Genomic DNA, 27,610 nt, shown 5'->3' on the forward strand with positions numbered 1-27,610 from the left:
CTCACTGCATAATATACACACTTTATTTATGAATTTGTATGTATACAGACTTTCTATACACACATTACCTATATAATAAAAATGTACATGTGTATACATGGTCGTATAAATATAGAACTGTAGAAATCTTAGAACTGATCCTGTCTATTCACAGCAACTCCTCCCGCGGGACCACTTTGTTCGAGTAGCCGTCATTTGAGACTTGGACAAAAGGGGCAAGTGTCATTTGTGTTGGTTTGCGCCCAGAATTTGATGCACTGCAAGAGAGAGAATGAGTCAGGAGCCACTGGCACAACTCAGAGGCGCTGTGAGCGGAGCGTGGCATTGCTTTTCCAGAGCGGTGCTGGCAAGGGGCGCTCATTTGAAGGGAGGGTTTGCTTTGCTCCTTAGAAACAGCCCCCGTGGAAAGGTCACTGCGACAAGGGAGCCCCTTTCCAACCCAGCAGCCCACCACGATCTGCTGGGAACCATCACAGGGAACAGAACAACGCGCACGCAGCAGGGAAGCACACTCACCTCCTTGTGCAGCACATGCGAGCAGGCCATGGGGTGAAGGTCACCGGGCTGCACGAGCTTCTGGCACATGAGACACAGCTTACAGGCAGCGGGGCTCTGGGGGGACAGCGAGGGAACACGGAGCAGTCACAGCAGTCACACAGCACACCTCAGGTCCCACAGGACGCGTCCCAGCTACTTGGCTTGTGCCAGGGGCCACAATTTGCCCGATTCCTCCCCCTGCCCACCAGTCCTGCAGCCATTCCCTCCTCCCCCACGCAGGGCACGCAGAACCCCAGCTGCGAACCCGTCCCTTCCACCCCACCAGCAAGAGCAGCTACATGAGGAGAGAGAGGTCCCAACCCCGCTGGCTCGTCCCTTTGGGCACTCCTCAGAGGGGCTCCCTCCCCAGGTAGCCTTCCCTGGGGATGGTGAGGTGCTCTAGGAAGGCAAAACAACAACAACAACAATCTTACATGTGATGCTGTCCCAGGGTAAGCCACCTGGGCTGGGGGCAGGAACATGGGCGTGCTGATCTGAGGCAGCGGAGCAGAAAACATGGGGGCCCTGATTCGACTGAGAGGCTGTGGGGAGGCAAATGAGGCGTTACCAACAGTGCAGAAGGAAAGGACGGCTGAGGCTGAGCCACCCCACGTTAACACAGGGCTAAACTCCCCCTAGAGCCAACACCACAGTCAGCAGAGAGGGGAACCCCCAGGACAACCTGCAGCACGCAGCCCAAGCCTGAGCTCTGCGTGGTTCCAGCAGTGAGCCCCGTGCAGCTCAGCCTGCAGGGAGCCAAGGCACAAGAAGGGAACAGCAAACTTCCCGCTGCCACCCCGGCTCCCCTTCCCTGCAGCCCCCCAGCACCCCCCCAGCTCTCCCACCTGAGCGCCGGCCGCTGCCCGCTCCTGCTGCTCCGCCAGCTTGGCGGCCACCAGCTGGTTGAGCTCCTCCATGGTCAGCCCCGCCATGGTCCTCCGAGCCGTCTTGATCTGCTGCAGGATGTTGGTGAGCTGGGCCCTGCAGAACGGCACCCTGCTGAGAGCTGCCCCCCACCAACGGGCCGAGGACACCGCGAGCCAGCCAGCCCCGTGCCGGGGGAAGGCTCTGGCACGGCACCACGCTGCCCCCCGCCCCAGCTGACATCTCCCACACACGCCTCCATCCTCCGGGAGGGCAGCACGGGGCACGTACTTGTTGCACTGCGGAAACCGAGCCAGCAACTTCTCCAAAAGCTTCTCCAGCTTGTCCGCCGGCTGCGGCCTGGGGAACTCTGGAGTGACCTTCACTCCTCCCAGGCCCGGCGGAGGAGGGATGGAGGCAGCAGGAGTCATGTGGGGGCTGTGGGTGCCGATGAGCGATGCCACGACGGGGCTGTTCCTTCCTTGGGAAGCAGGCAGCGGAGGGGAAGGCTGGTTGGGCCTGGAGATGGCGGGGCTCAGGAGAGGGAAGGAGAGCGCCCGAGGATCGGCGCTCGGCATGACCATGGGGACGGGGACTGGTCCTATGGGGAACGGGAGCCTGGGGGTGAGGGATGGGCTGGGCTGGAATGCCGTCAGCATGAAATCTGTCTGAGAAAGAAAAACGGGGATGGGGGAAGAGAAGGCTGGTTAGAATAAGCCCGCCTGAGAGCAGAGCTGAGTGCCTCCCTCCCGACCCAGACGGGAGCCGGGCTGAGCCCCAGGCACCAGCCACTGAACCCCTCGTGACAAGGGGGGGCTGTGCAGAGCCTTCCCCTTCTCTCCAGGTAAGCCCAGACAGAGCCGCCTCAAGGGACAAGCACAGGGCTCCCATAAATGCAATCCCACAGTCCCCCCCAGTGCACACAGCACAGGCAGTGCCAGTCACAGGCTGACGGACAGGCTGTCCCCAGAGCCTGGCAGAAAGGCCGCAGTGATCAAAGCTGGTGTTTGTCAGGCTGGAGAGGCACTCACTTCTGAGGGCGGAGGTGGCAGCGTTGGGGTTGGGATCTGTGGGAGGCTGCTCAGCTTGGTTCCATTTCTCACCATCTGAATGTGGTCATTGAACTGGTCCTAGCAGAGAGAAAAGAAAACAGACACATTTATCAAAGCCTCTGCCTCGGGAAGCTCTGGGCACTGAATGCCTACAGCAGGCAAATTCCCCTGCCACAGCTGCCTGAGCAAAGCGTTCTCAGCACCACAACGGTCACAGGCCCGAAGCAGGTCATTTGGATTCACAGAACAAAAGAGAATGAAAAAGGACCTGGAAGGAGAAAAAGAGTAACCACGTGGCCTGTCCACATGCACAAGCCCCAAGAGGCAGGCAGATCTCTGCAGCTGCTCACAGACACGCTGACTGTGCCACGCGTTTGGGCACACAGCTCTGTGCTGGGTCTCAGTCTCCTCTCAGAGAGAGCTGAAATTAAGCACGCAAAGCAGCACTGATGTGAACCACGCATTCGTAGGCCAGGAGCTGCCTGATAGCAACTTACTCTGACACTTTCCTTTGTCATTCGTATCCTGTTCAGCCTCATCTCCCACTCCTGCTTTGGCCTCATGGTCTCCAGCGTTGGTGGCGCAGACCTGCAAGAACAATTTAACCTTCCCTCTTGCAAACGTGCTCTCACTTGCAGCAAAGTGAAAGCAACAAACTCCTCCAGCCCTCCTGCCTTCCCCAGCAGGGCTCCCCTCCTCTGGGCAGGAAGGAGAGCTCAAACCCAGGCGAGGAACCCCACAAGAGGAGAGCACACAGTGCTACCCGAGGGCAGGGACAGATCTGGGGGACAGAGACATCAACCCCACAGACAACCCAGCGCCTCCAGCACTTGGTCTAGAGCACAGCAGATGTTCAGCAGATGAACAGCGACAGGGAGTAAATAAGCATGGCCCCACCAACCCATTTCGTGACACTACTGAATCACATTAGGTTGATAAAGAAAGCCACAGGAAACCCTGAACTATTTCAGTCAAACCCCCAGTATAAGCAGAAGAGGAGATAAGGTAATTTCAATGTTCTGATCACTTCTGAGACAGGAACTTACTTGAGGTAGGTGAGGTGTAGCTCTGCTTCTTTTTCTGCTTCTTCTAGCTTCAGCACCAGCAGCTCCTTTCGGCTCTCCAGGGACAGGATCTAGCAACAGTCCCAACTAACGTTTACTGCACTGACATTTGCTTACCCCTTCTCCAGCCCCGTGAAGAGCCTCATCCTTAACTGCTCCTAATTTCACACAACCGGTCATCAATCAGTCTGTGATCTAGAACCTCAGGAAGACCCTCTTCAACTGCTTTGCAGGTAAGAAGTCATCCACTAACCTCTGCTTTCCAGGCCCGCTCTGTCTCCTCAAGAATGTTCCTGTTGATTTCATTGTGCTGGTTCTTCAGCTTATCTAGCTCCATCTCCCACAGCTGCCTGTAAATAGAGACAGAACAAATCTGCTTCAGCACTGGAATGACTTAAACAGGAGAGCTGACAAACTCCCACAGAGCCAATTGATCCTCGTAGCTCTTGATGGGGTGGAACTGTGGGATACTGACAGCTTCCAGACCATGACACCAGTCACATTTCCCAAGGCTGCATGAGTCACAGTCCCAAGAGTGAGCTGTTCCAGAGCACACAGACAACCACTGTGCAAACTAAGTCATTCTGCTCCTGTAGAAGTACAAAGGTGGCCCTTTCCACCTGTGCCTGGATCTGGAACATCTCCGTGCACTGCTAAAATACCTGAAGTGTTCCAGAGTTTAGAGCAGTTGGGCAGCTGCAGGGAACAGCACGGAGGAATAGGTTCCCCCGATTTCTGGGAAGCTGAAATTCAGTCAGAGGTAGCAGATACACGCTGAGTCAATCCACTATGCATAAATTCTAATCTTATGGGATCTTTATGTAACAAGTATCCAGGAGCCTTCCTGTGACCAGGAGCAAAGAGAATTTGATCCAGAGACCGCGAGCACCAGCCTGCTGAAAGGGGAGATAAAACCTCCAGGGCACCCAAGTGGACAGCACTGTCACACCCCCTCTGCAGCCTGTGCCGCCAGGAGCACAAGATCCACTCCAAGCCAAAACAACAAAGTAGAAGCGTTCAACGCTGTTAATCTGCAAACAGCTAAGCGCCTTACTTTTCATCAGACTGCTCTGCAATCAGAGAAGCAATCTTGTTTTCCTTCTCCTCCTGTTCTTTCAGCAACCTGCACAAGAAAAAAAGGACAGATGGAGCCATCCACCGCAGCGGTGTTATCGCACAGCCCCTAACGCTGCAGCTCTCAAGTTTGAACAACGTATTTGCACAGCTGTGTGCCCAACGCAACAGCACGCTCTGAAGACTGCTTTCAAACACGTATTGAATAGTTCAATCGCTAACATCCTCACGAGCAAAAACGTTGCTGTATTATGACACTGCACAACATTTAACCTGAGCCCAGCACAGAGCTGTGCCGCCCTGACGTGTACTTTGCAACAGTTCACTCAGGGGAAACAGGCAGAGTACTCGGAGCCCTTACTGAAACAGCTTATCCATAACACATCACTGAGCCCTCAAAAATTAAAATTAAAAAAATCCAGACCTTGAAGACGTGTCAGAATGGCTCTATAAAAGCACAAATTCACCATCCAAAGGAACCTTAAGCTCTCTGCAAACAAATTGCGCTGCCTGCTTTAGAACCCCTCTGAAACCAGCCAGACTCTTTGCACAGAGCACGCTGCCTGCCTCACAGCAAGGTGTGACTGCAGCCCAATCTTTCGAACCATTAGGTACAGGTAGGCTGCTTAAGCAGGAAACTCACAAGAAACCAAGAAACGTACAACAGAAAACAACAAGACCCTAACCCTGACACTGTCACTGAACAGCCCTGCCCCCTGCTGAAAGGCTGTGGACTCACAAAGATGCAGCAGAACGCAGCAGAACTGTTGTTATTTTTGCCAAGTTCTGTCCATACAAATATCTAACAGGTATCTAACCTGCTGCCCGGAATTTCATTTTGAGATTGGCTGTACACAAAAGCTGCTCTGCCATAGCTGAATCCACTCAGAACTGCACAGGCCCATCCTGACATACTCAGCAAAACACTCACTGCTTCCAACAAGTTTCAAGTGATCCTCTTTTATTTGATCAGATATACATCAAAGCTAACTTACTATTTTCTTCCTAAAAAAAATTATTTGTTTTTTTCATACTAATACCTTCTGCCTTTCTCGCAGAGTTTCTCAATTTCTGCTTTCAGATCCTGCTCTTTCTGCAGGAATTCTTTCTTTTCTTTCTCCATCTTCTTCTTTGTCTCTTCTCGCTTGATTGTAACATCCTGAATTGCTTTCAAAATCTCCTAGGGCAACACAAGCATCACACCAATGAAGAGCAGAACTCCCAAGTAATGTTTTTCTTTGTTTTTAAATCCATTAATATCTTAGCCAAATTGAAGAGAGATTATGAGATTACATGCATCATCAGAATCTTTCTTTTTAGCAGATCCAGACATGATTCATAGAGGTTATCATGAGGAAACAGGGGAGACAGACAGAAAGTCTGAACCACACGTTCTCCTGTCTCCTTAGAACTCTGGGGCACTCCTGCTCCCTGCTCTATTTCTAGGCGATAGACCACTGATGGTTCCTTTATCCTAACCTGAGCCACCGCAGAGCTAGTTGCCAATCTCATTTAAGCTAGGGATCTGTGAGCAGTGACTACAGAGACCCCAAAAATGCTATGGAGTTAGTTCTCCTCACTTCACACCGCCCTTCCCACCAGCTCTCACGGGGAAAAGCTCGTGTGCTTGTTGAAGAGATGTTGCAAGATCACCAGCAGGAACAGCCATACGCACGAGATGCTGCATCGTAACTTACTTCTGAACTGCTCAGGCTCAGCACTCGGATTTGGGCAGGGACCTATCCTTAATGCTACAAAATGTGCTTGTGTGGGCACACGAGGCCAAATCAGCCCACCTTCATCGTGCAGGGCTAAGGGGCAGGTTACACAGAAAGATTTTGCTAAATACCTGGTGGTTCTTCATCTCCTCCTCCCTCCGCTGCTGGAGCTGCTTAAGCTGTACCTGTAGCTGGTTCTCCACTTGCCTCTGTTTGTCCAGCACCTCCTGGTAACGTTCCTTCAGCAAAGCCCTCTCAGACATCATTTTGTCCTGCAGGGGAGAGCAGACATTCAGGGAGAACCTTCCCCTTCCCTCACACCAGAGACAGCACGGCTGCAAGCAGGAAAGCTCAGCAGGGTGTGGAAGCCCACTGGATGCCAAGGTTTGTATCAAGAGCCACGTTATCGACTCCCGCTTTCAAGGCTCAGACTCTGTAGGTCAGAGAAGATGAACGGGGGCACTGCCTGGAGCTGCAGCTGCCACTGCATCTCCTCTGCAAAAGAGGGCAGCTCAAGAAGGCCGAGGCTGGTATTTAAACGAGAAAAAACATCCTGTGGGAAGGGCAGGGGAGCCACATCAGGATGCCCAGCGCCAGGAGCAACCCTGCCTCCAGCCACTTCCTTCACCAGCACGGTGCTATGAAATTTACCTGTGGGACGTCCTGCAAGCATTTTTAAATTTTTCCCAACTCTCTGGGATGATTTGGTACGCAAAATAACAAAAATCCACTGCTTGGGTGGGAATGCTTTTGTTCCATACACAAGATATTTAGAAAGAAACAAACCAGTGGCGTTTTACTTGCTGAGCAGCCAGAGAGAGCCCAAAATTCAATCAGGCACCTGCCGAATTGCCGGGATGATCTTTCTTGGCCAGATACTAGCTAGGGATGATCGCTCATGCTCACGTATCAGCTATAGGACACACCAGAGCCGCCAAGTACCACACACGCTGTCCCCGCCACCACCGCGGCTCCGAATTCGGGTCACTTTTGCCGACGGCGTGAGCACCGCGGGAGCCTTTTTGTCACCCGTGCTCAGCAAAACCAGCCGGGCCGAGCCCCCAGCGCCAAGAGGGGCACCCACCAGGTTCTTCTCGATGTCCTGCTCCGTGCCGGCGCCCGCATCGGCCGTCCTGAAGTCGGTCTGCGGAGGCACACGGAGCCCGTCAGCGGCCCGGCCGGCCCCGGGGGGCAGGGGCAGGGCCCCCGCTGTGCCCCCGGCCCCCACCTGCACCGCGATGTGCTGCGACGGCTTCGCGGGGGCCGCCTCGGGCTCGGGCTCCTCCGCCGCCCCTCCGCCGGCCGAGGGGGGAAGGGGGCCGCCGCCGGGGCCCGGGCCTTCCTCCCCCCTCTCCTCCTCCTCCTCCTCTTTCTCCTCGTCCTCCTCCTCCTCCTCCCCCTCCTCGTCCTCGCCTCCCGACGGCGCCGGGGCCTCGCCGGGGGTGGCCGCGGGCTCCGCGTCTCCTGCGGCCGCTGCCTCGCCGCGGCTGCCGGGGCTGCTCGGGGCAAACACACAGCGCTCACCGCGCGGAATAAACCAGCACCGGGCACCGCTCGGAGCAAACCGGCACCGGGCACCTGCTCGGAGCAGGCACCGGGCTCCACCGGGCACCACCCGGCCCCTCGGTGCCCACCTGGCGGGGCCGGGCTCGCTGAGCCGCGGGGCGGCGGCGGGGCCCTCGTCCTGCGGCCGCTCCAGGGCCATGGCTGGGGCTGGGAGCCGGGGGGCCGGGGGCCGGGGCTCGGCTCCGCCCGGCCCGGGCCTCCCCTTCCGCCGCCGGCCCCGGGGAGCGGCGGCCGCCCTCTGGCGGAGCGGAGGCCGGGCGGGGCTGGCAGCGGCACCGGCACCGGCACCGGCAGCGGAGCGGCACCGGCGGCCGCCGCCGGCCCATGCCCGGTGAGCGGGGCCCGGCCGGGGCGTGCAGGGGGCTGAGGGGTGCGGGGGGGGGGTCCCCGACCCCAAGCTCCCAGCCCCGCGGGGCTCCCGCCCGGCCCCGGCCGCCGCGGACTTTGCCCCCCCCCGGGCCTGGGAGGGAGCCGGGAGGAGGGCGGGGGGGACGCGGGGGCGGGCAGGGGGCTCGGAGCCCCCCTGGGGAGGCAGCGGGGAGCCGGGGCCGGTGCTTCCCGTGCGGGGCAGGCGGGGCCCTGGAGGGTGGGGGGGGGCTGCGGGTGCTCCCCGGGGGCAGCCGGGGCTCGGAGGGACCCTCCTGGGCGCGGGGGTGCCGCTGTCCCGGGGGGCGGTTTGTGGAGCCCCTGAGTGTGTTCGTGTCTCCCCCCGCAGCCTGCCTGTCTGATGCCGCAGCGGGAGCGGAGGGCGCCGCGATGGAGGTCCGGGATGGAGGCCCCGCGCCGCGTCCACACGTGCCTTTGGCTGAGCGCAGCCTGCATCCCCCTGGTGCTGTCGCACGGACTCGCCCCCGGCACCCAGCTCGGCGCTGACGGCCGGGCCACGCCGCGGGGACACGGCGAGCTGGCCTGGGCTGTCAGCCTGGACGTGCCCGAGGAGGAACTGGAGCAGCGGGCGGAGGAGCTGGCCCGGACCGCGGGGCTGGTGAACATGGGCCGCATCGGGGAGCTCAAGGGCCATTACCTCCTCGCCTACCGGCCCCACGGCCCCACGGCGCCCGGCCACGAAGCAATAAGGAGATCGGTGGACACTTTGTTTGCACAGCACGACAGCGTGCGGTGGCACTCGGAACAGAAGCTTCTGAAGCGCTCCAAGCGCAGCCTGCACTTTAATGATCCCAAATACCCCCAGCAGTGGCATCTGGTGAGTGGTTTTCCTGCTCCGGGCCCGCCGGTGATCTCGGGCCCTTTGTGTGGTTACAAGCGAGCCATGTGGCGGGCGAAGCAGCGACTATCTCTCCTTGCAGCAGGGAGGAAGCGGGCTGAGAGCTCGCCCTGCCCTCCTCCTGCTCACCGTGATAACAGGAGGAGGCAGCATCCTGCCCAGTGCTGGCCCCGTGCTGCCAGCACCCTGCTCAGTGTCCTGAGCGAACCTTTAGTGACCGGCACTCCCAGCCTTGCCCTGGCCCCGTGCTTCGTAGCCAGAGCACTGGAAAGGTCCCGGAGCCCCTGTCCGTGGGGCAGACCCGCTGCCCTGCCGGTGCTCTGCTCTCACTGTCCTTTCTGGTGCTTAGAACAACCGCAAGAGCCCCGGGAAGGACATCAACGTCACCGGCGTGTGGGAGCGGAACGTGACGGGGCGCGGCGTGACGGTGGTGGTGGTGGACGACGGTGTGGAGCACACCATCAAAGACATACAGCCAAATTACGTGAGTGCCGGCTCTGCTGAGGGATGGGGCGAGGGACAGATGGGCAGCAGGCGGCTGGGCGCAGGGACGTGGCTCACCCAGGCCTCCAGCGTGCCACAGCTCAGCAGGGCCTGGCCCGTGATGTTGTCCCAGGCTTGGCCAGGGGCTTTGCACCTGAGCCGCAGGGTTACCAGCGCTTGTATTCCTGTGCTCCCCTGGTAGGTGGCTGCTTAGACGTGGGAGCTGGCTTCTGCCTGACCCACAGCAGCTGCTGAAGCTGCCTCTGTCAGTCCCTTTCCCACAGCACTAGATAGTACTCTTGAGCTGCAGCCCCGTGTAGCAGCAATCTCTACGTTCCTGGGACCTCCAGGTCACGTTTCGGGCCTCACAGAGCGCCCTTGAGTTCTGCTTTTCCAGAAGAGAGAAGAGCAGGTCCCTGAGCTGTGCCTGTGGCTCTGCTTCCAGAGCCCGGAGGGCAGCTATGACTTGAACTCCAACGACCCCGACCCTATGCCTCACCCCGACGAGGAGAACGGCAACCACCACGGCACCCGCTGCGCGGGGGAGATCGCCGCCGTGCCCAACAACAGCTTCTGCACGGTGGGGGTTGCCTACGGGAGCCGCATCGCAGGTACGTGCACACGACAGCACCCCGACGTGCGGGGCTGACGCCTCGCTGCTCTCCTCCCCGCTGGTCCTGGGAGGGTGCCAGCGCCTTGCCCAGACTGGTTTGTCTCTGCAAGGGAGGGACCTGCATCTGCCTCAGCTCCTCCGAGTGACGGAGCAGGATGGGTGTGTGCTGGGGGGCTCCCCAAATCCTCCCAGTGCCACCAGCCTGCCTCTAGGGCTTGCAGCATCCCCTCCACACCTGAAGCCAAGCACTGTGCAGCGGTGCAAACGCGTGCCCGCTGTGGTGCAGAGCTGCAGGCTGTCCAGAGGCACCCGGGACACAAACGTTTCCCGATTCCCCGTGCTCCCCAGGCCCGTGGTCTCGCTCCAGCCTTGTGCAGAGGGCGATGCAGGGTGCCAAGGGCCCTGCAGTGCCCTCTGCAAAGCCCCGGGAAGTGCTGCCATGGCCTGGGCTGCCTCTGGAGCTCTGACTCTGCCTTGCAGAGGGAGGTGAGCTGTCTGCCTGGCAGGACGTGTCCTTGGCAGGGCAGGCACAGCGCTGCAGACGTGATTCTCCCCGCACCCGGCAGGTGGTGCCACGGCCCCTGCGATGGGCACAGCCCCGGGACACGGCCGGGCCGGGGCGCAGGGTGGGCCCCGGGGTGCCAGGAGGGTGCTGGGGGCATGGGGTCCCCCAGGGCACCGAGGGCAGCCCCACAGCCCTGCCCTGCCCGCTGCTGTCCTTGTGGGGCGCTTGCTGAGCAGCCAGCCGGGTCCCTGAGCTCCAGCCCCCCAGGGAGGCTGCGGATGGAGGCTGCAGGCGATGCTGGGCTGGCAGGAGGGGAGATGAGCTCACGGTTTAACCGCAGCACCGGGAATGCAGGAGCAGGGAGGGTTTAGCCCAGGCTGTTGAGGCAGGACGTGGAATTTCTTTGAGCTCCGGCTCTGCAAACGTGTGCCTGGCCCTGCAGGGCGACGCAGCGCGGCAGCCGTGAGCTCTGGGACGGGGAAATGAGCCCCAGCAGCGCAGCTCCTGCACGGGGCAAGGCTCGGATGCGGCAGGGAAAAGCCTTGCGGTGTGCCAGGCGAGAGCTGGGATGGGTGGGCGGCTGTGCTGTTTATAAATAGGCCTCACTGAGCCGTGTGCCTGCTTTCCGTTCGTAACGCTCTTTGCCAGCCGAAACTGTGATGCAAAACTGTAATTATTAAGGGTTTGGGTCATGGAAAACTCGGCATCGAGCCTTCGTTTGTACTTCTGTAGCCCCCAGGTGGGGTTGCCCTCCTGGTCTGAGCGCAGCAGTTGGGGTGTCCTCATCTCTTGAGCCCTTTCCTCAGCAGCAGGCGTGCCACCCAGCCCGGAGCCATGCCTGGCCAGGGAAGCAATCGCTCCAGGCAGGGACCAGCTGTGAAGAGCAGCACCATAACTGAGGGCGGGATGTCAAAAAGCCCCTGGGCAGCAGTGCTCTGAGCTTGGGGACTTGGGAGCACACGGACGTGAGCCCAGCCACTGTTCAGGTGTCCTGTGCCCCCTCACCAGCTTGGTTCTGGCCATGGGACTGGAGAACTTAGCAGAACAGCCGTGCCTGGCAGAGGATGTGGATCTGAGCGTGAGGATGTGTCTGCAACCCCAGAGCCTGAGTTAAATCTCCCCCTGCAGCCTGCTCTCTGCCTGAAGCTCCAGAGCTGGTCCAGTCAGGCTGGGAGCGCGAGTGTCCCTCCTGTGAACCCGCCGAGGAATTCATGCACGCTGTTTGCACAGCTTGCTTTGATCCGCTTCAGCCACGTCCATTGTCCTCTGTCTGCAGGCATCCGAGTGCTGGACGGGCCCCTCACCGACAGCATGGAGGCCATCGCCTTCAACAAGCATTATCAGATCAACGACATCTACAGCTGCAGGTGAGCCAGCCCGCGCCCCTCCCCAGCAAAGGGCTGCACGCCCAGCTCTGCCACGGCTGGTGGCTGACTGCCCCCACCAGCTCCTCCAGTTAGTCAGGAGGCACCAGAACCAGTTGCCACCTTTCGGAGCCGTGCTGCGAGCTGGCAGCTCCGTGCTTCAAGGCACCAAGCAGCCGCCTGCTGCCTCTGGGCAGGGCTGTGAGGGCTGGCTCCGTGCCTGCCTTCACCCTGCGCTTGGGTTTCTCGGGGTCTCTGTGCTGCTGGACCTCGAGGGGCTGCAGCCAGGTGGGGTGCTCTTTGTAGCTGCTGCTGGGAGTAATGCCTTTGTAAGCTTCTCTGGGCATTATTGCAACACCTCGTTGCTCATTCCAAGGGCAGGCCTCCCCGGGGGTTTGCTGCTGCCCGTGACTCGTGTCACAGCGCGCTGTCTCTCTTTGCAGCTGGGGTCCAGACGACGACGGGAAAACTGTGGATGGCCCCCATCAGCTGGGCAAGGTACAGAGCAGCTCCAGCAGCACCGGTTGGCCCTGGCCTGGCCCTCCAGCACTCGTGGTTCCTCGCCTGCCCGAGCAGGCCGGGAGGGGAGTTGCTGCCTCTGTGTGCTGCCAGCGGAGGTGTTGCACCTCGCGGCGTGGCGGGGAGAGGTGACGTTGCTGCGGGAGGGCGGTGTTCAGGCACTATTAGATGAGCTTCCCAAGGGGAGGCTGGTTGCAGAACGTGCTCTTTCGCAACCTGTGGTATTGTTCTGAGGCCTTTGGCAACCCAAGGGACGCTCTGCTCGGGAGACCAAGCATTCCCCGTGCTAACAATCACCCGCAGAGGACACCCAGCCTGCCTGTGCGTGGCTCCTGCTGCCCAAGTGGGGGACTCACTGGAGGGAGCCCCACAACTGGCTCCACATTGCTCACGGGATGCAGTTCTGCTGAATTTCTCTTTTGCTTGGCAGCCTCCTGCTGTGCTTTGCTAACCATGAGATAGCTGCTCTGTGCTGCGCAGAGCCATGCTGACAACTGGGGTATCAGTTCAAGATGACAAATGCTTTCCAGCCCTGCAGTTCGTTCCCTTCCTGAATGCAGAAACAGCTCGAAGAAGCTCTGGGGCACAGAGCACAAGCAAAGCTTTGCAGCAGCAGAGAGCCCCTTCACTCTGGAACTGGCTTTCCTGGCCAGTGCACGATGTGCTGGCACCCCCCGAAGGTGGGCAGAGGAGGAGGGCTGGTTTCCAGCAGGGATGCTTTCTCACTTGCCCATCAGACACGTGTCCTTGCTCTGGGCAGGAATGGCATCTCTGCGAGGTGTCAGCCTGGAAATGGGCTTCCCGAGCGGGGCTGATGTCATTGTGCTTCTCAGTAAAGGCAAAGCCCCGGTGCCTGTCAGGGCTGAGGCCTTGCAGAGGGGCAGCAGCCACGCGTAGGCAGCCTGTGTCAGCAGGAAAGCATCGGTGCTGCAGGAAAGCCAGTCCCAGAGTGAACCCAGGGAGCTGGGAGGGCTGGGCATGCTGCGTTTCTGCTGGAGTTCAAAATCTGCTCGGTCTTTGTGCTGTGATTGCCTGGAAGGTTGTTTTCCCTTTTCCTCTTTTTATTTTTAACGCAGAATCCGCTCAAAATTGTAGCAAGCTCTAGATGAGCAGTTCCCCAGCCCCGATGTTGGCCCCATCTCTCCCTTTGTTAGGCTCGCTCAGGAATCCCAGCGTCTGCTCAGGGCCGTAGCAGCTCCCTGACTCCACTGGCAGGGTGGAACACAGCCCGGAGGGGCTGCGGCTGCCCCTGCTGTCACCCCGAGCCCTTGGCAGGGCTGCTTGTTGAAATTTCTGAGTGTGCTCTCTGGTTGCTGGCTGGAGGTGCCAGGACAGGGCTCTGCAGCACGTCCTGTGCCTGGGGAGCAGCGCGCTTTGGGGCAGCCCGCTCCTCCCGGCACAGACCCTCAGCGGGTGCCGGGGGGAGCCAGGGGAGGGGAGAGGCTCTGTTCCTGTCCCACCCGTGGCCCTTTCTCCCCCGCAGGCCGCCCTGCAGCATGGTGTGATCGCGGGTCGCAGGGGCTTTGGGAGCATTTTCGTGGTGGCCAGCGGCAACGGGGGGCAGCACAGCGACAACTGCAACTACGATGGCTATGCCAACTCCATCTACACCGTCACGATAGGTGAGTGCCTGGCCTTCTGTCCTGCTCCTTCCCAGCGTGGAGCACTGAAATCATCTCAAAAGTGCGGAACCTGCCCGGCTGGGGGCTGGCTGGGTAGTGGGAATATGTAGGAAACTCTCCTCTGGGAAGGAACGTGGCATTGTGCAGAGGTGCTGGGCTGCCGCCCCCAAGGCTGGAGTTTTCTTTTGAGCTACAGAGCAAGAGGAGCCCAAAGAAATCACTGCCTGTGTTCAGGCAGCATCGCTGAGGCTGTGACAGACACGCTGCTGCGTTCAGGGAATGGCCTGGGATACAGCATTCCCGTTAGGTGTGATAGAGCAGAAACATCTAATCCATTTTCTTGGGGACAGAAGCTACGTGGGGGGTAGAAAATCTGTTTAGTATAAAGGCCAGTGAGGGGTTGTTTTTTGTGGCTGCCTTTCCTGTAGATCTTCCGGCCATGAAAAACACAGCCTTGGGTCTGGTTTCCCTGCTCGCAGCAGCGGGCCGTGTCAGGGCTCTGAAAGCAACCCCAGCACACCAAAAACCTTACCAAGGGTCGGCTGTGCTCGCAGAGCTGGGCTGGGACGAGGACTGCAGGGCTCACACACCGCTGCCTTGGGAAGGGGAGAGCCCAACCCTCAGGTAGAGACCGTGGCAGCAGAAGGGGAGCCTGTGAAAAGGTGCAGGTAGCAGGACAGGTCCCCAGGGGCTCGTCACCGCGCAGTTTCTGCAGGTAAATGGGGCTGGCTCCGCGTGCTCACTGCCTTTGCTCTTCCTCTTCCCCAGGTGCAGTGGACGAGATGGGCTCCATGCCCTTCTACGCCGAGGAGTGTGCCTCCATGCTAGCCGTCACCTTCAGCGGTGGGGACAAGATGATGAGGAGCATCGTGAGTACCACGTCCCCCCTCTGCCCTGCCCGCCCCGCCTGGCTGCAGGGCTCTAACAGCCCGGGGCAGATGAAGGACAAGGCTGTGTGTCTGCTGAGTGCCACACAGCAGCCTTAGGCTTGTAGTGGGCTTGTCTGTGAGGCAGGGAATGAACACGCTTTTTGTCTGGTCCTACACAGTGCTCTGAGAGGGAGGTTCCCATTTCTGGCTGTTCCCAGCTGAGGTGACCCGCAGCTCGCCCAGCAGGGCTGTTCCTGGGCACGCCGTGTGCCTGGCTCCAAATGCAGGTCCTGTCTGTGAGATCTGCCTCTGAGTGCAGGCAGGATGTCAGGCCGAAAGGGACAGGGATTGCACGCCCCGATCTCCCTGCCCTGCTGCTGGGAACTGCACAGAGACATCTTGTGGGACAGGGGCCACTTGGGTGACCCCAAGAAATTCCTCTGCGCTGCGTCCCTGGGAGTGGTGTCTGGGGAGCTCCCCTGCTGACAGCCAGCAGGAGACAATCCCATCCGGGTGTGCCCCTAAAACACAGCAGGGATGGGGCTGGAGCGAGGCTCCTGTGCCACCGTGGGCTCTGAAGGGCAGGGGGGCTCTGTGGGGGCTCCCCCCAGGTCAGCCCCATCACCCCACGGAGGGCCAGGAGCAGCATCGGGCTCTTTAAACTACTTGGCCACAGCTCTTCCCTCTTCTGGCACGTGGGCCTCTCCCAGCTGATTTTTTCCTGAATATTTTTATCAGCTTTTCCTTTTTTTGCCAAAAAATGACTCCTTGTCAACAAAATGTCCTTTTTTTTCCCCGAGCCAAGCAGCCGAGCCTGTTTCCAACAGCCCCAGGCCTGACCCTGGGTGCTCCTCCCTCGGTGGCGGTGCGCTCGGCCGGCTCTCAGCCCCTGTGGCTGGGTTCTGCCCTCGCCCTGGTTCCTTCAGGGACTGCAGAGCCACTGTGGGGTGTCCCATTCCCAGGCAGGACAGACGAGGGATGGTCTCGTGAGCAGGGAATTGTGGCTGTGGCTCCGTGCCTGCTCGGAGAGGCGCCGAAGGCAGAGCTGTCAGACAGGCTGCCCTGCATGTGGTGTGAACCAGGGGAACAGGGAGAGCCTGGGACAGAAACAAGCTCCCCACAGCAAAAGGCAGTCCCAAGCTAGAGCACGGCACAGCCTGCCCACAGCAATGGCTCAGCTCGTGCAGCCGGGCAAGCGAAACCCAGAACGGAGCTAATTCTGTGTTTCAGAAATCCCTTCAGTCATCCCAAGCTGGTTTGGAAACTTGACACTAGGAAACGAGGCGGCAGCAGCCAAGAAAGGGCTGTGCCCCCGTCAGGAGATGCTGTGCTCGCGTTAGGAGTTACAGCGCTTTGGTTTCATGTCCAGCTTCCCACTGCCTGCTGCCGGGGAGGTAGCCCTGGAGGTCTCAGATGTGCTTTCATTTTGCACGCTGCTGTAATGTGGGAGCTGCTGTTCCAGCAGGGCGCCAGAGTGAGAGCCTGTGCGTGGCCTCGGAACGGTTTATGCCAGGGCATCATCCTTTTTCTTCACACTAATGTGATCGATCCCTTATGAACCCCTTTCATGTTCCAGCTTACACCCCCCTGTCTGGACGATGCTCTCCTGCTCCGAAGCGCCTGCCGGTAGCTGTGCTTTAGGGACGGCAGAGTTAACTTCTCTGCAGCCATCTGCTGGGCTTTTTTCTTTTACCAGACTGTAAACGTTGTATGGTTTCCTTAACGGGAAGAATTTAATACAGCTTCTGGCACAAGCTGCATTTCCTACTGAAAGTTTGTGCTGCCCGGGGTGTTCTCTGTCGGACACGCAGTGTCCGAGCACAAGCTGAGGGGGTTAGCAGCTGACAGAACGGTACGGCATCAAATGGGCAACAGAAACCACAGCTCCTGGCAGGGCAGGGAGTCTCCTGCTGAGAGCAGGGGGAGGCGGACACTCGCCTCCTCTGAGGCTCCTCACCTGAGGCAGGCAGCGCTCAAACACAGCCCCGGCTGCCTGGGAGGGCAGGGGGGTGCACTGCTGGTGCTGGTGCCCGCCGGGGCATCAGTGAGCAGGGGCTGGGGCAGCTCCTCTCTGCCCCAGGACAGTCCTCCCAGCCCTGCGAAGGCAGCCCGGGGTGGAGAAGGTTTCCACCAAAATAATAATCTGCAAATCTGCAAGCACCAAAATAATAATCTGGGACCCCTGGCAGTGGAGGAGGGGGCGGTGGGGGAAGCCTGGTCCTCGTGAGGCCAAGTGCTGACTCTGCTTTCTCCCCTCCCACTCCCCGTTTCCCGAGCCTCCTCGTCATGTTTCCAGCCAGCCCTGGGGGGATCTTTTCCTCCTCTCCAGGCTTGTGGTAGAGCAGGAGCAATTACAGGAGCGCTGGTAATGCATGAGCAATACATCAGCACTGCGGGGCTGTCAGGAAAACCTGCCAGCTTGTGCACCATCCTGCCCGCTGCTGGGGGTGCTCACACAGGACAGGAGGAGCCTCACCTCCGCCTCGCGCCCCCGGGCACTCACCCCTGGGCTCTCCACCATCTGCCCTGTTCCCTGCCAGGAGGGCAGCTGCTGGCCCTCCTCCTGCGTGGTGCTCACACTGCTCACGTCTTAGCTGTGGGGAGCCCCACAACCCCCCCTCTGGCACAATTTGGGGGCAGTGCTCCCCTCGCAGTGCCCCTCTGCTGTGCCCCCACATTTGCAGGCTGAGCTTGGGCTGCCCTGTTCCTAACCCAGGGCAAAGCGTGGCCTGACAGGAGGCCTCTCTCTGTCTCTGTCCCCAAAGGTGACGACGGACTGGGACCTGCAGAAGGGCACGGGGTGCACCGAGGGCCACACGGGGACGTCGGCTGCGGCTCCTCTCGCCGCCGGGATGATCGCGCTGATGCTGCAGGTGCGGCCGTGCCTCACCTGGCGGGACGTCCAGCACATCATTGTCTTCACAGCCACCAAGGTGAGCCCTCCCTCCTGCTGCACGGCTCTGTGTGTGTCTGCCTGCCCCTCCGTAAATCTCTCCGTTGTCTGGCTGCCAGCGAGCGGACTGCGTGCTCCCCTCGCCCCTCGTTCCTCCCAGGAATGCGGCAGAGGCATTTTCCGCTGTCAGGATAACAAATGGGGAATTTGCTCCAGGAATGCCTCTGTCTGCCTCTGTGCAGGTCTGCCACGGGCTCGCCGTGCCTGCCTGCAGACCTGGGGAGTGCACGTGAGCCCGGCCGTGCCTGAAGGCGAGGAGAGGAGCTCTGCCCTGCCCCGGCCTTCCCTTGTTTTTGCCAGAGTTGAGCTCTTGGAAGCAGACACAACAGAGAGCTCAGCACCAAACACAGCCCCTGCTTTTGCTCAGCCCTGCCTGCTGCCTGGCTCCTGCTGGCCCAGTGGAGCTCAGGACAGAAAGGCCGAGTGGGAACCGATCGGGGCTGATTCGGCCGGGGACAGGGCTGCTTCTGCCCCCCCTGGGGAGCAGGAACCTGTGTCCAGCTGATGCTGTTCGTAAAAGAAAACCCACTCTGGCACAGGGCAGCGTTTTCCACAACTGCAGGCAAGCACTGCCAGAGCATGACAACCTGATAAGTGATGGGACCCAGATCCATCCTGGCCCGAATCTTGTTGATTTAAAAGACCAGGTTCCTTCTCCCCGAGGCTTCTGCCGTCCCACAGGCTGTGGCCCGGGTGGCACGGGGAAGGGAGCAGCTGGGATGTTTCAGAGCGGAGGCATCTGTGCCCTTTTGTGCTGCTTGATTTCCTTTCCGAGGAGCCGGGAAGCCTGTTTGTCCTGGGCCTTGTTTCAAACAAAGGTCAACCTGTTTCTTTCTAATAAGGCCATGCGGGTTTGCCTCCCTGCTGCTGCAGGAGGTTTCTGAGCCACCTTCCCCTCGGGCCCGGTTCCTTCTCTGGGTTTGCGGGGCCGCGGGTGTCCCCCAAGGTAAGGAGTGCCCTGCATTTCCTTGCAGTACGAGGATCGTCACGCCAAGTGGGACACCAACCAGGCTGGCTTCAGCCACAGCCATCAGCACGGCTTCGGCTTGCTCAACGCCTGGAGGCTGGTGAACGCTGCCAAGGTAATCCCATCCCTGCCCCGTGCGTGCTCCACGGGCTCCCAGGGCAGCCCCACAGCAGTGACAGGGACAGGTCCCCTCCTGGCAGCACCGTGGGGTGACTCCTGCACTCCAGGCCAGCACTTGGGCTGTCCCCCTGCGGCCCTCGCTACGAGGCTGCTTTGGGTATGAAGTAATGAGGCTGAAACCTGCCCCCGAGCTGCTGCTCTCTCACAACTATATATAGCCATGGGCGAGAGCCTTTTTGCTCGTGGGAGACAACAGCTCTGATTCATAGCCTGGGGAGGTTTGTCAGCAGCCCCAGCACCTTCCTCACCGTGCACCAGGCTGCGGGGAGGGGATGGTGCCCTGAGGATGCAGCTGGCAGCATCCTGGCCTGCAGGGATGTGCTGTGGCATGGCCAGAGCCAGCAGGGACATCCCCACCTCCTGCCCCCAGTGCCACCAGCTGCCTGCAGACCAGAGCACTCCCCCTGGCTCCCGGTGCTCACCCACACACCAAGCGCCATGCTGTGTGCAGGGGTGCTGATGGTTGCCAGCAATTCCCCATTTTTCGTGGGGATTTTCGGGCTGCTTGCTCTTCCCCCTTGGTCCTGCCCCTCTGTGCTGCAGCACAACAGCCTCAAAACACTGCTCAAAGCCGCTCAGGTGGCGGCAGAGACAAAACCACAGCTGCTGGTTTCGGAGAGTCCTGAGTCTCCACCAGCACCTCCAGGCAGTTTCCTTCCACTCTTAGCCACGTGGGCGCCCCTCAGCAGCCCCGTGGTGCTCGCTGCAGCCCACGTGCACAGGCGGGAGGCGTTACTGGCAGGAGGCTTGCAGGGGCGGTGGGAGATGGGGAGGTGGGCGTGCAGGGAGCATATGACCTCATGCTAACTGCTCGTGCCTCTCCCCTGGCAGATCTGGGAGTCCGTTCCCTACCTCGCCTCGTACGTGAGCCCTGCCCTGAAGGAGGGCAGGAGCATCCCACTGCTGCCGCAGGAGCTGGAGGCCACGTGGAACGGTGAGAGAGAGAGCCAGCATACGGCCTGGCAGGGCACACCACGAGGGGTTCAGGGCCGGGCTGCCCGGGCTTTTCCTGCTCTCCTTCCCCGGGGGATCTGCCCTGGGTCTGCGCCCCCTCGCTAAGCCTCGGAGGAGCCAGAGCGAGCCTCGCGCAGGGCCCGGCTGGGCAGCAGCCAGGGCTGTTCCTCGGGCTTTGTCCATGTTAGGTAATCTGCAGCTCCCGACTTGGCCGGCCGCAATCCACATAAACAAGGCGATGCTCGGGCTGCTACCAGTGGGAAGGAGAGCCGGGATCGGGGGCAGCCCGGCCCTGCACCCTCCCCACCCCGCAGCAGGGCCCGGGGAGCTCCTGTCCCATCCTGGGGCTTCCACACCCCTGGCACGGGTCAGGGGCTCGGCAGCACCCAGGCACAGGGGTCCCCCTGGGAGGAGTTTGGAGCTCAGCATGCCATCGCCGCCCCGCAGATGGTCCTGTGCCCTTCCCTCCTTGCTGGGAGGTGCTGGGCGGGCGCTGCCCACAGCTTTCCCTCTGTCCTGCCCTGCAGCACACAGCCACCTGGCTGCCGGGCAGGTACCAGCGCTGCGGGACCCCAGGGGACAGAGGGTGACAGCCCTAAAGCAAGGGCTGGGGGCAGGCGGCTCCTTTTGCCCTAAATGGAGCTGGGAGCTGACAGCTGGGCAGCAAAGCAGCCCTGGGAAGAGGCGAAAAAGGCAGTTTGGAGAAGTATGTGCACAGCAATGTGCCGCCGGGGGCACTGCTGTCCCCCAGGTACCTGGCCCAGAGCTATCCCTTCCCCCCAGGAAGGGGCTGCCTGGTCCTGGGGTGGGGGAGCACCCACCTGCACCCACCCGCTGCATGGCCGGGGCTGCCAGGAGGGGCCCGCAGCGTGCCAGGGTTTCCCCTGCTATAATCAGCAGCCCTGGGGCTGAGCCTCTGCGGAGCTGCGAATGGTTTGGGGCTGGAACATCAGGTCTGGCCACCAGGTTTCTCATCCCAGGCCTCTCCCCAAACCCAGCCCCCGTGTCGCTGCGGTTCGGGGCAGCCTCTGGGGTTGCCGAACGCTTGCGCAAACGCCGGGTGTGATGGTTTGGTGAGGGACGAGGAATTGTTTCCCTGCAGTGGCCAAAGCTCTCCGGGTGGGCTGCTGAGCTGTGCGGGGTGCGACTGCCCCGGCTCCTGCTGCTTGGCTCCAGCAGCACACACACAGACGGGGGCAGCAATTTGTGCCCTGTTAAGCAGCACAGCAGCACCCCAGGGCCGGCTGGCAGCAGCCACCATCCCGGGCCAACCCTGGCTCCTCTGTCCCAGTCAGCAGCGCCGACCTGCAGCTCTCCGGCATGCGAACCCTGGAGCACGTGGCAGTCACCGTCACCATCACACACCCCCGCCGCGGCAACCTGGAGATCAGGCTCTTCTGCCCCAGCGGCATGATGTCCCTGATAGGAACCACCAGGAGCATGGACTCGTGAGCACCGGGGCGGGCAGGGACTGCAGGGCAGGGCCAGGCACGTGCCCGGCCTCGCAGCTCACGGCTTCTTCCTCCCCCCTCTGCAGGGACCCCAACGGCTTCGCTGACTGGACCTTCTCCACGGTGCGGTGCTGGGGCGAGGAGGCGCAGGGCACCTACAGACTGGTCATCAGGGACACCGGTGGGTCCTGCTGCTGGGGGTGCTGGCAGCGAGGCCAGGCTGGGGCTGGGGGCTGGGAACCCCAGCGGAGGTGGGAGCATCCCCTCCCGGAGCTGCTGCGTGTGCCCCGCTAGCCCCGTGCCCTGGGGAGCTGCCAGCCCAGCGCCTGGGCTGTGCCAGGTGGAAGAGTTCCCCACTGCTGAGACCTGTTTCTTCTCCAGGAGATGAGAGCCTGAGGCCCGGGACCTTGAAGCAGTGGCAGCTGACCTTGTACGGCTCCTCCTGGTCCCCAGCGGAGATGAAGGAGCGGCAGAGGTAGGAGGACACAGCCCCGTCTTGGTGGGGAGCAGGAGCTGGCGGGCTCAGGGACGTTACAGAGGCCTCTGAAGGGAGCTGTCACGGCGAGGTGATGGCAGGGGGAGGAACAGGTGGCAGAGGGGGACCTCGGGCTGCACAAAACAGCTCCACTGCAGAGCTGGCAACCCCCAGAGGCGTGGAAGGCACCCCAGAGCCTTCACGGGCATTTGGGATCCTCCCTACAGCACCCTCACTGGTGCCCCTGTCCTGCAGGCTGCTGGAAGAAGCCATGAGCGGGCAGTACCTGGACAGCAACTTCTCCCTGCCCTGCCCTCCGGGGCTGGAGATCCCCGAGGAGCAGCACTACACCGTCACGGCCAACACGCTCAAGGTGAGCCTGCTGGGGCTGGGGAGAGGCACGGGGTGCACGAAGCAGGGACACCCATCCTCTGCAGGAGTCGTGGGGAAGGGGAAACCTGCGGCCCTGATCCTACTGGCACCGTGTCCTGTCCCCTGGGAGGCGCTGGGTGACGGGGCAGGGCTGGGGGCAGTTGAAGCTCTGGTTCTCAGGGGGCTTCCTCCTCCACAGACCCTCCTGCTGTTGGGCTGCTTTGCTGTGTTCTGGACTTTCTACTACATGCTGGAGGTGTGCCTGACCAGGAACAACGTGGGCTTTGACCTGAGCTGCAGCGGCTCCACCGCCTGCAGGTGGTACCCGCACGGGGGCAAGCACAGAGCCCTGGAGAACGGCCTAGAGATGGAGGCCGTGCCGCTCTACAGGGAGAAGGAAGCCGAGGAGGGCGAGGCGGAGGGCGAGCAGCTGCAGCCCGCCCAGGAGGACGGGGGCGAGGAGGGGTCCTGGACCCCCACCCACCCCAAAGCTCCCCCCAGCAGCAGAGCTGCCGGCTGCCACGAGGCAGCCCCCGCCGCAGCAGGGTACCTCGGCCGGGAGGCAGCAGCCGAGCTGCTGTCGGAGGGCAGGGAGCACCAGGCATGCTAGCTGGGGCTGGGGGCTTGGGCTGCATCCCCCCCTCGGTACGTCCTTCCTGAGCGTGGGCAGCAGAGCCTTCCCGAGCCCCCGGGGACCACTGCCGCCGTGTCCTGCGAAAAGGGGTGCTGGAAGTGGCTCAAGCAAGGAGAAAGTCCGCTGGCAGTGGCAGGGGAGCTTTCCTTTCCCTTGCTCTGGAAAACAAAGCAAGCCTTAAGCCCGTTCCCAGAGGAGCTTGCTCCCTGCCCCCCGTGCTCTGACCCCGTCACCCCGTCCCCTCCGGCAAGCCCACGAGCAGGCACACGCTTGGGAGGGGGGCAGAAGGCAGCGGGGCTCCCTCCAGCATCCTGCCCAGAGGCTGCAGGGCCTCAGTGCCCCCCGCAGGGTGCTGGGGGCTGCCCCCCACACCCCGTATGCTGCAGGGAGGGCTGGGGGTGTCCCTGCGTGGGGACACCATGCGCAGAACCTGGCTGGGGCTGGGGAGGGAGGACCGAGTTGCTCTGGCAGCGGCTCGCCTGCGAGCCGGGCTGGTTTGTTCACGTGTCTTTGGGTTCGCTGGTTTATTTTTTTAAAGTTGGGGGGTTGTTTTTTAAACGGCAGAGTCCTTTTGTGTAGCTTTCCAAATAAAGTCTTCTAAAAACCCTCCTCTCCCCGATCCCTCACTCCTCTGCCCTCCCAGCGCTTGCTCCCTTTGGGAACCCAAGTCCCTGAGCGCCCAGAGCGGGGGGAGGCTCTGCTGGGGGCCAGGGCTGCTCCTGGCCAGGGCCAAGGGGTTGGAAGGAGGAAGGGCAGCGGCTTGGGGTGGGGAGGGCTGAGGCCCCCCTCTCTGCACCATCCACGTCTCCGGGGCTTCGGCTCTCCTGGCACACCCGCGGGACGGGGTGGGAGGAAAGCTGTGCACGCGGCGCTGGCTGAAGAACCTTTTAATTTTGACAAAAACGAAGTACAAAACCGAGGCCAATTTTCTTTTCTCCCCATTCGCGAGGATCTCTGCCAGAGTGGCGCTGGGCTGGCGCAGGGTGGCGGGCGGGCGGGGTGGCTCCGGGTGCTGGGGCGCGCGCCCTCCCCGGGGAGGGCCACGGGGCACCCGTGGGTGCCCGCGAGCGCGGCTGGGCGCAGGGGGGGACGGGGCCAGCTGGCGGCGGGGCTCGCAGGAGTGAAGCGGGGAGCGTGCGAGGCCGGAGAGGAGGAGGAGGAGGAGGAGGAGGAGAGGAGAGGAGAGGCCGCCCGGGAGCGGGAGCCGGAGCGAGCGCGGCGGGGCACGGCTGGGCTGCGGCTCGGTGCCGGTCGTGGCGCCGGAGGGGTGTTTTGGGCTGGCTGGCTTTTGGTTTCCAATAAATACCAATCGGTGGGGGGCGGCTGGAGTCGCCGGCGCCCCGGCAGCTGCGGCACGCGGGGCTGGAGGGAGCGCAGACGGAGGTCCTGGCTGGGGCTGGGGGAGGCGGGGGGCTGCCTAGCTGATGATCTGCCGGGGCCGGCCGTAGCTCATCCCCGCCTGTGATGCGCCCTTGTTGCTCCCCATCTGTAAGCCGATGACGTTCTTGCCCTCCTTCAGCTGGCTCTCGGTGAACTCCCGCTTGTGCTCCTGCGCCTTCCTGCGGGGCGGAGGGAGAGGCCATGCGGCACCCGCTGCCCCCCCGGCTGCCGGATCCTTGGATCCTCGCCCCGGTGCTGGAATTCCCCCCATTCCCCTCCCCAGGGCCGCAGCCTCAGCCTCCTGCTCCCTGGGGCACCCAAGAAGGGACCAAAACCCCCCATGGCAGCAGGAAGGGGACGGCGCCAGCCCCGCCGGCTCTGCGGGGAGCTGGCAGGCAGGGGGCAGGGGCGCGAGGGTCCCACACTTACTTCATGAACCAGTTGGGGTCCCCGTGGTAGTTCCCGTCGTTCTTGGTCACCGCCAGGCTCCCCAGGGCCATCAGCGTCCTCTGCACCGCCGCCATGTCCTTGGCTGCCCAAGGACAGCAGAGTGAGCGCTGGCACGGCGCTGCCAGCCCCCCGTGAAGCCCCCCGCCCGCAGCCCCCCGCCCAGCACACCTTCAAAGAGGTCGACGGTCTGGAAGATGTCTGTCTTCACCACGCCGTAGTCCTCGGCCGCCTTGAGGAACTGGGCGATCTGCTCCATCTGCTTGAACACCATGGTGGGGGGGCTGTCGGGGATCTTGACGGGCTTGGAGCCGTCGGGGTAGAGGCTGTTCACCAGCCGGCTGAGCACCTGCGGGCAGCGGGGGGCTGAGGGAGGCCGAGCTCCCCGCACGGCCCCGCCGCCGCCCGCCCGGCCCCGCACTCACGATGCCGTTCTTCAGCCAGACCTGGAAGCCCAGGCGGCCCCGGTCGGGGCGGCCCACGCTGGCCCCGCACTGCGCCACGATCCACTCCACCAGGCGGTCCTCCAGCTCGTCGTCGTACTTCTTCTCGATCTTGGACTGCACGTCCCTGCTCATGCCGTACGCCGGGCCCTTGTTGGCCATGACTGCGGCGGGTGGGAGACCTGGGGCAGGACGGGGCGCGTGAGGCTGCGGGGGCACTGCCTCCCCCTCACCCGGCACCCCACAGCATCCACCTCCTGGCTCTCCCCGTGCCAAGCAGGGGCTGTTCGATGCCCAACGGCACATCCAGAGCCGAGCACTCAACCGTGATCCTTGCAGCATGCCCGGACAGACAGTTCCCATCCCAGAGCTGCCTCATCCCCGCTCTCCAGCTCAGGGCATGCAGCAGAGCTGCCTCATCCCCATCCCTGCCTGCTCAGCCACCGGCGGGCCCCGAGGGTGCCCACATCCCTGGCTTCGGGCAGCCGGTGGCCGTGCCATGGCTGAAAGTGTCCAGGAAGGAATCAGCACGGCTGGAGAGCAGTGGGGTCCGGGCAGCAGGGCTGGGTGCCTGGGGCACCGCGGGGTGCCATGGGGTGGCCACAGCTCTCCGTGTCCCCGTGCCAGTGCCAGGAGGCCACCCCGCGGAGCCGTGCCCGTGCCCTTGTAAGGACATGGTGCGGGCAGGCACGGCGGTGGCTGGGGTGGGCAGCGCCGGAGGATGCCAGGAAGGGTGCCAGCGGGTGGGGAGCTGGCAGCCAAGCCCCCCGCCGAGGCAGCCTCTCTCCTCCCCGCACAGCTCCTGGCTGGGTTGGAGCCAGCCGAGTGCCGGGGCTGAGCCGTGGAGGCCCCTGAGCTCCCCGACCAGCAGCTCGCCCCTCGCACCGGGCAGATGCAGCCCAGTTCCACCAGCACAGAGCCTGGGAGGCAGCAGGGAAACGCCGAGCCTGGCTGCTGGCAGCAATGCAGGGAGCCCCCAGCCCTGGGGTTCCTGCAGTGTCAGTGCAGGAGCCCCCCACGCACTGTGCCCAGTCCCGGGCACGTCCCCAATGCCGCAGGCAGCACCGCTCAGCTGGCACAGCTCACGGGGCACTGACCGTGAGCCCTTGCCCACCTCCCACCTTCACCCCCTTCCCGCAGGAACTGGGGGCTGGGGCTGCTCCCCAAGTGCTCCCCGAGTGCCCCAGGGCTGGGCACAGCCAGCACCCACCAAAGCTCTGCTCCCGGGAGCCGCAGAGCCCCGGTGGCAACCCGGTGCTGAGGACCGGGGGCAGCAGTACACCCGGGGCAGGGTCCTCAGCCCATGGAACTGCCTCCGTCCCCCCAGGGGGAGAGGGACCCGAATCCGGGGAGCAGCACCCCCATTCAGGGAGCATGATGCCATCCTGGGGAGCAGCACCCCATCCCGCAGAGCAGCACCTCAATCCAGAGAGCAGCAGCCCAATCCCGGAGAGCAGAATCCCCGTGCGGGGAGCAGGACCCCATCCCGGGGAGCAGCATCCCAACAGGGAGAGCAGCAGCCCCATCCCCGCCAGCAGAATCCCAACGCGGGGAGCGCGACCCCATCCCTTGGATCCCGGGGAGCAGCACCCCAACGTCCCAGGGGTCGGCGTCCCCAGGGGGCACCCCCCGTGCCCGCCACCCCCCCGCAGCAGGACTCACGAGCGGCTGCTGAGGGAGGCGCGGGGCGATGCTGTGCGCGGGAGCGGGCGCTCTGCACACCGGGGAGGCCGACGCCGAGCTAAAAGGCCGGTGCCGGGGCAGTGATGTCAGCCAGCCCGCGGCCAGCCCCCCATCCCTCCCTCGCAGGGCGCACCCAGACTCCGGCCCAGGCACCATATTTGGGGAAAAGACTCCGAAAAGCGGTGACTAAGGGCCCGTGCCGGAGCATTCCCCGCGTGCCTCAGCCCCGGCAGTTTTGGGGCAGGGAGGAAGCGGGGCCCCGGGCTCTGATGGAGTAAGTCCTTTTATAGGCAGGCGCTCGCCGAGGTTTTTCTGCCCTGACTTCATGGCTGGCTTTCCCCTGCGCTCACCCCGCGGGGCTCTGCGGGGCTGGGGGCACGGGGGGGACCCGAGCGGCCGGGACGAGGCCACGAGGTGGTCGCGGTGCGTGCCGGGGGGCTGCTGGGGAGCAGAGCGAGCCAGGGCTGGCCTGCACAGCACGGAGAGGCCGTGGGCATCCTGCGGGCACACGGCCAGGGCTCAGGAGTGTCCCCAAGAATTGCTCTGCCCCCGTCGAGGAGGGCAGGATGCGGCCGGGCAGCCCTGGAGCCAGGTGG

The 27,610-nt window shown here is 62.4% G+C and overlaps 3 protein-coding genes across 3 annotated transcripts; 1 reads left to right on the plus strand and 2 right to left on the minus strand.

Annotated features, from left to right (window-relative positions):
• Position 1: 1 nt before the first annotated feature.
• RNF214 (ring finger protein 214) lies at positions 2-8,057 on the minus strand. The gene is made up of 15 exons (XM_082778130.1): positions 7,944-8,057; positions 7,538-7,805; positions 7,394-7,453; positions 6,441-6,581; positions 5,632-5,771; positions 4,572-4,640; positions 3,771-3,867; positions 3,500-3,588; positions 2,951-3,041; positions 2,433-2,531; positions 1,693-2,069; positions 1,383-1,518; positions 972-1,079; positions 517-612; positions 2-257 (listed from the first exon to the last, which is right to left on the minus strand). The coding sequence occupies exons 1-15, from the start codon at positions 8,012-8,014 to the stop codon at positions 192-194; spliced, it is 1,908 nt and encodes a 635-aa protein (XP_082634256.1). The 5' UTR covers positions 8,015-8,057; the 3' UTR covers positions 2-191.
• A 23-nt stretch (positions 8,058-8,080) lies between these two features.
• PCSK7 (proprotein convertase subtilisin/kexin type 7) lies at positions 8,081-24,586 on the plus strand. The gene is made up of 16 exons (XM_082778129.1): positions 8,081-8,206; positions 8,591-9,079; positions 9,450-9,584; positions 10,029-10,194; positions 11,978-12,068; positions 12,509-12,563; positions 14,068-14,206; positions 14,975-15,075; positions 17,841-18,008; positions 19,003-19,110; positions 20,007-20,109; positions 21,421-21,577; positions 21,667-21,761; positions 21,962-22,055; positions 22,311-22,428; positions 22,627-24,586. Exons 2-16 carry the CDS (start codon positions 8,603-8,605, stop codon positions 23,035-23,037), a joined length of 2,418 nt encoding a protein of 805 aa, XP_082634255.1. The 5' UTR covers positions 8,081-8,206; positions 8,591-8,602; the 3' UTR covers positions 23,038-24,586.
• TAGLN (transgelin) lies at positions 23,932-27,090 on the minus strand. The gene is made up of 5 exons (XM_082778132.1): positions 26,994-27,090; positions 25,314-25,513; positions 25,060-25,237; positions 24,871-24,973; positions 23,932-24,620 (listed from the first exon to the last, which is right to left on the minus strand). Exons 2-5 carry the CDS (start codon positions 25,491-25,493, stop codon positions 24,479-24,481), a joined length of 603 nt encoding a protein of 200 aa, XP_082634258.1. The 5' UTR covers positions 25,494-25,513; positions 26,994-27,090; the 3' UTR covers positions 23,932-24,478.
• Between the last annotated feature and the right edge of the window lie 520 nt (positions 27,091-27,610).

This window comes from Aythya marila (assembly GCF_965140915.1).
Source record: "Aythya marila genome assembly, chromosome: 23".
NCBI classification, from domain to species: domain Eukaryota; kingdom Metazoa; phylum Chordata; class Aves; order Anseriformes; family Anatidae; genus Aythya; species Aythya marila.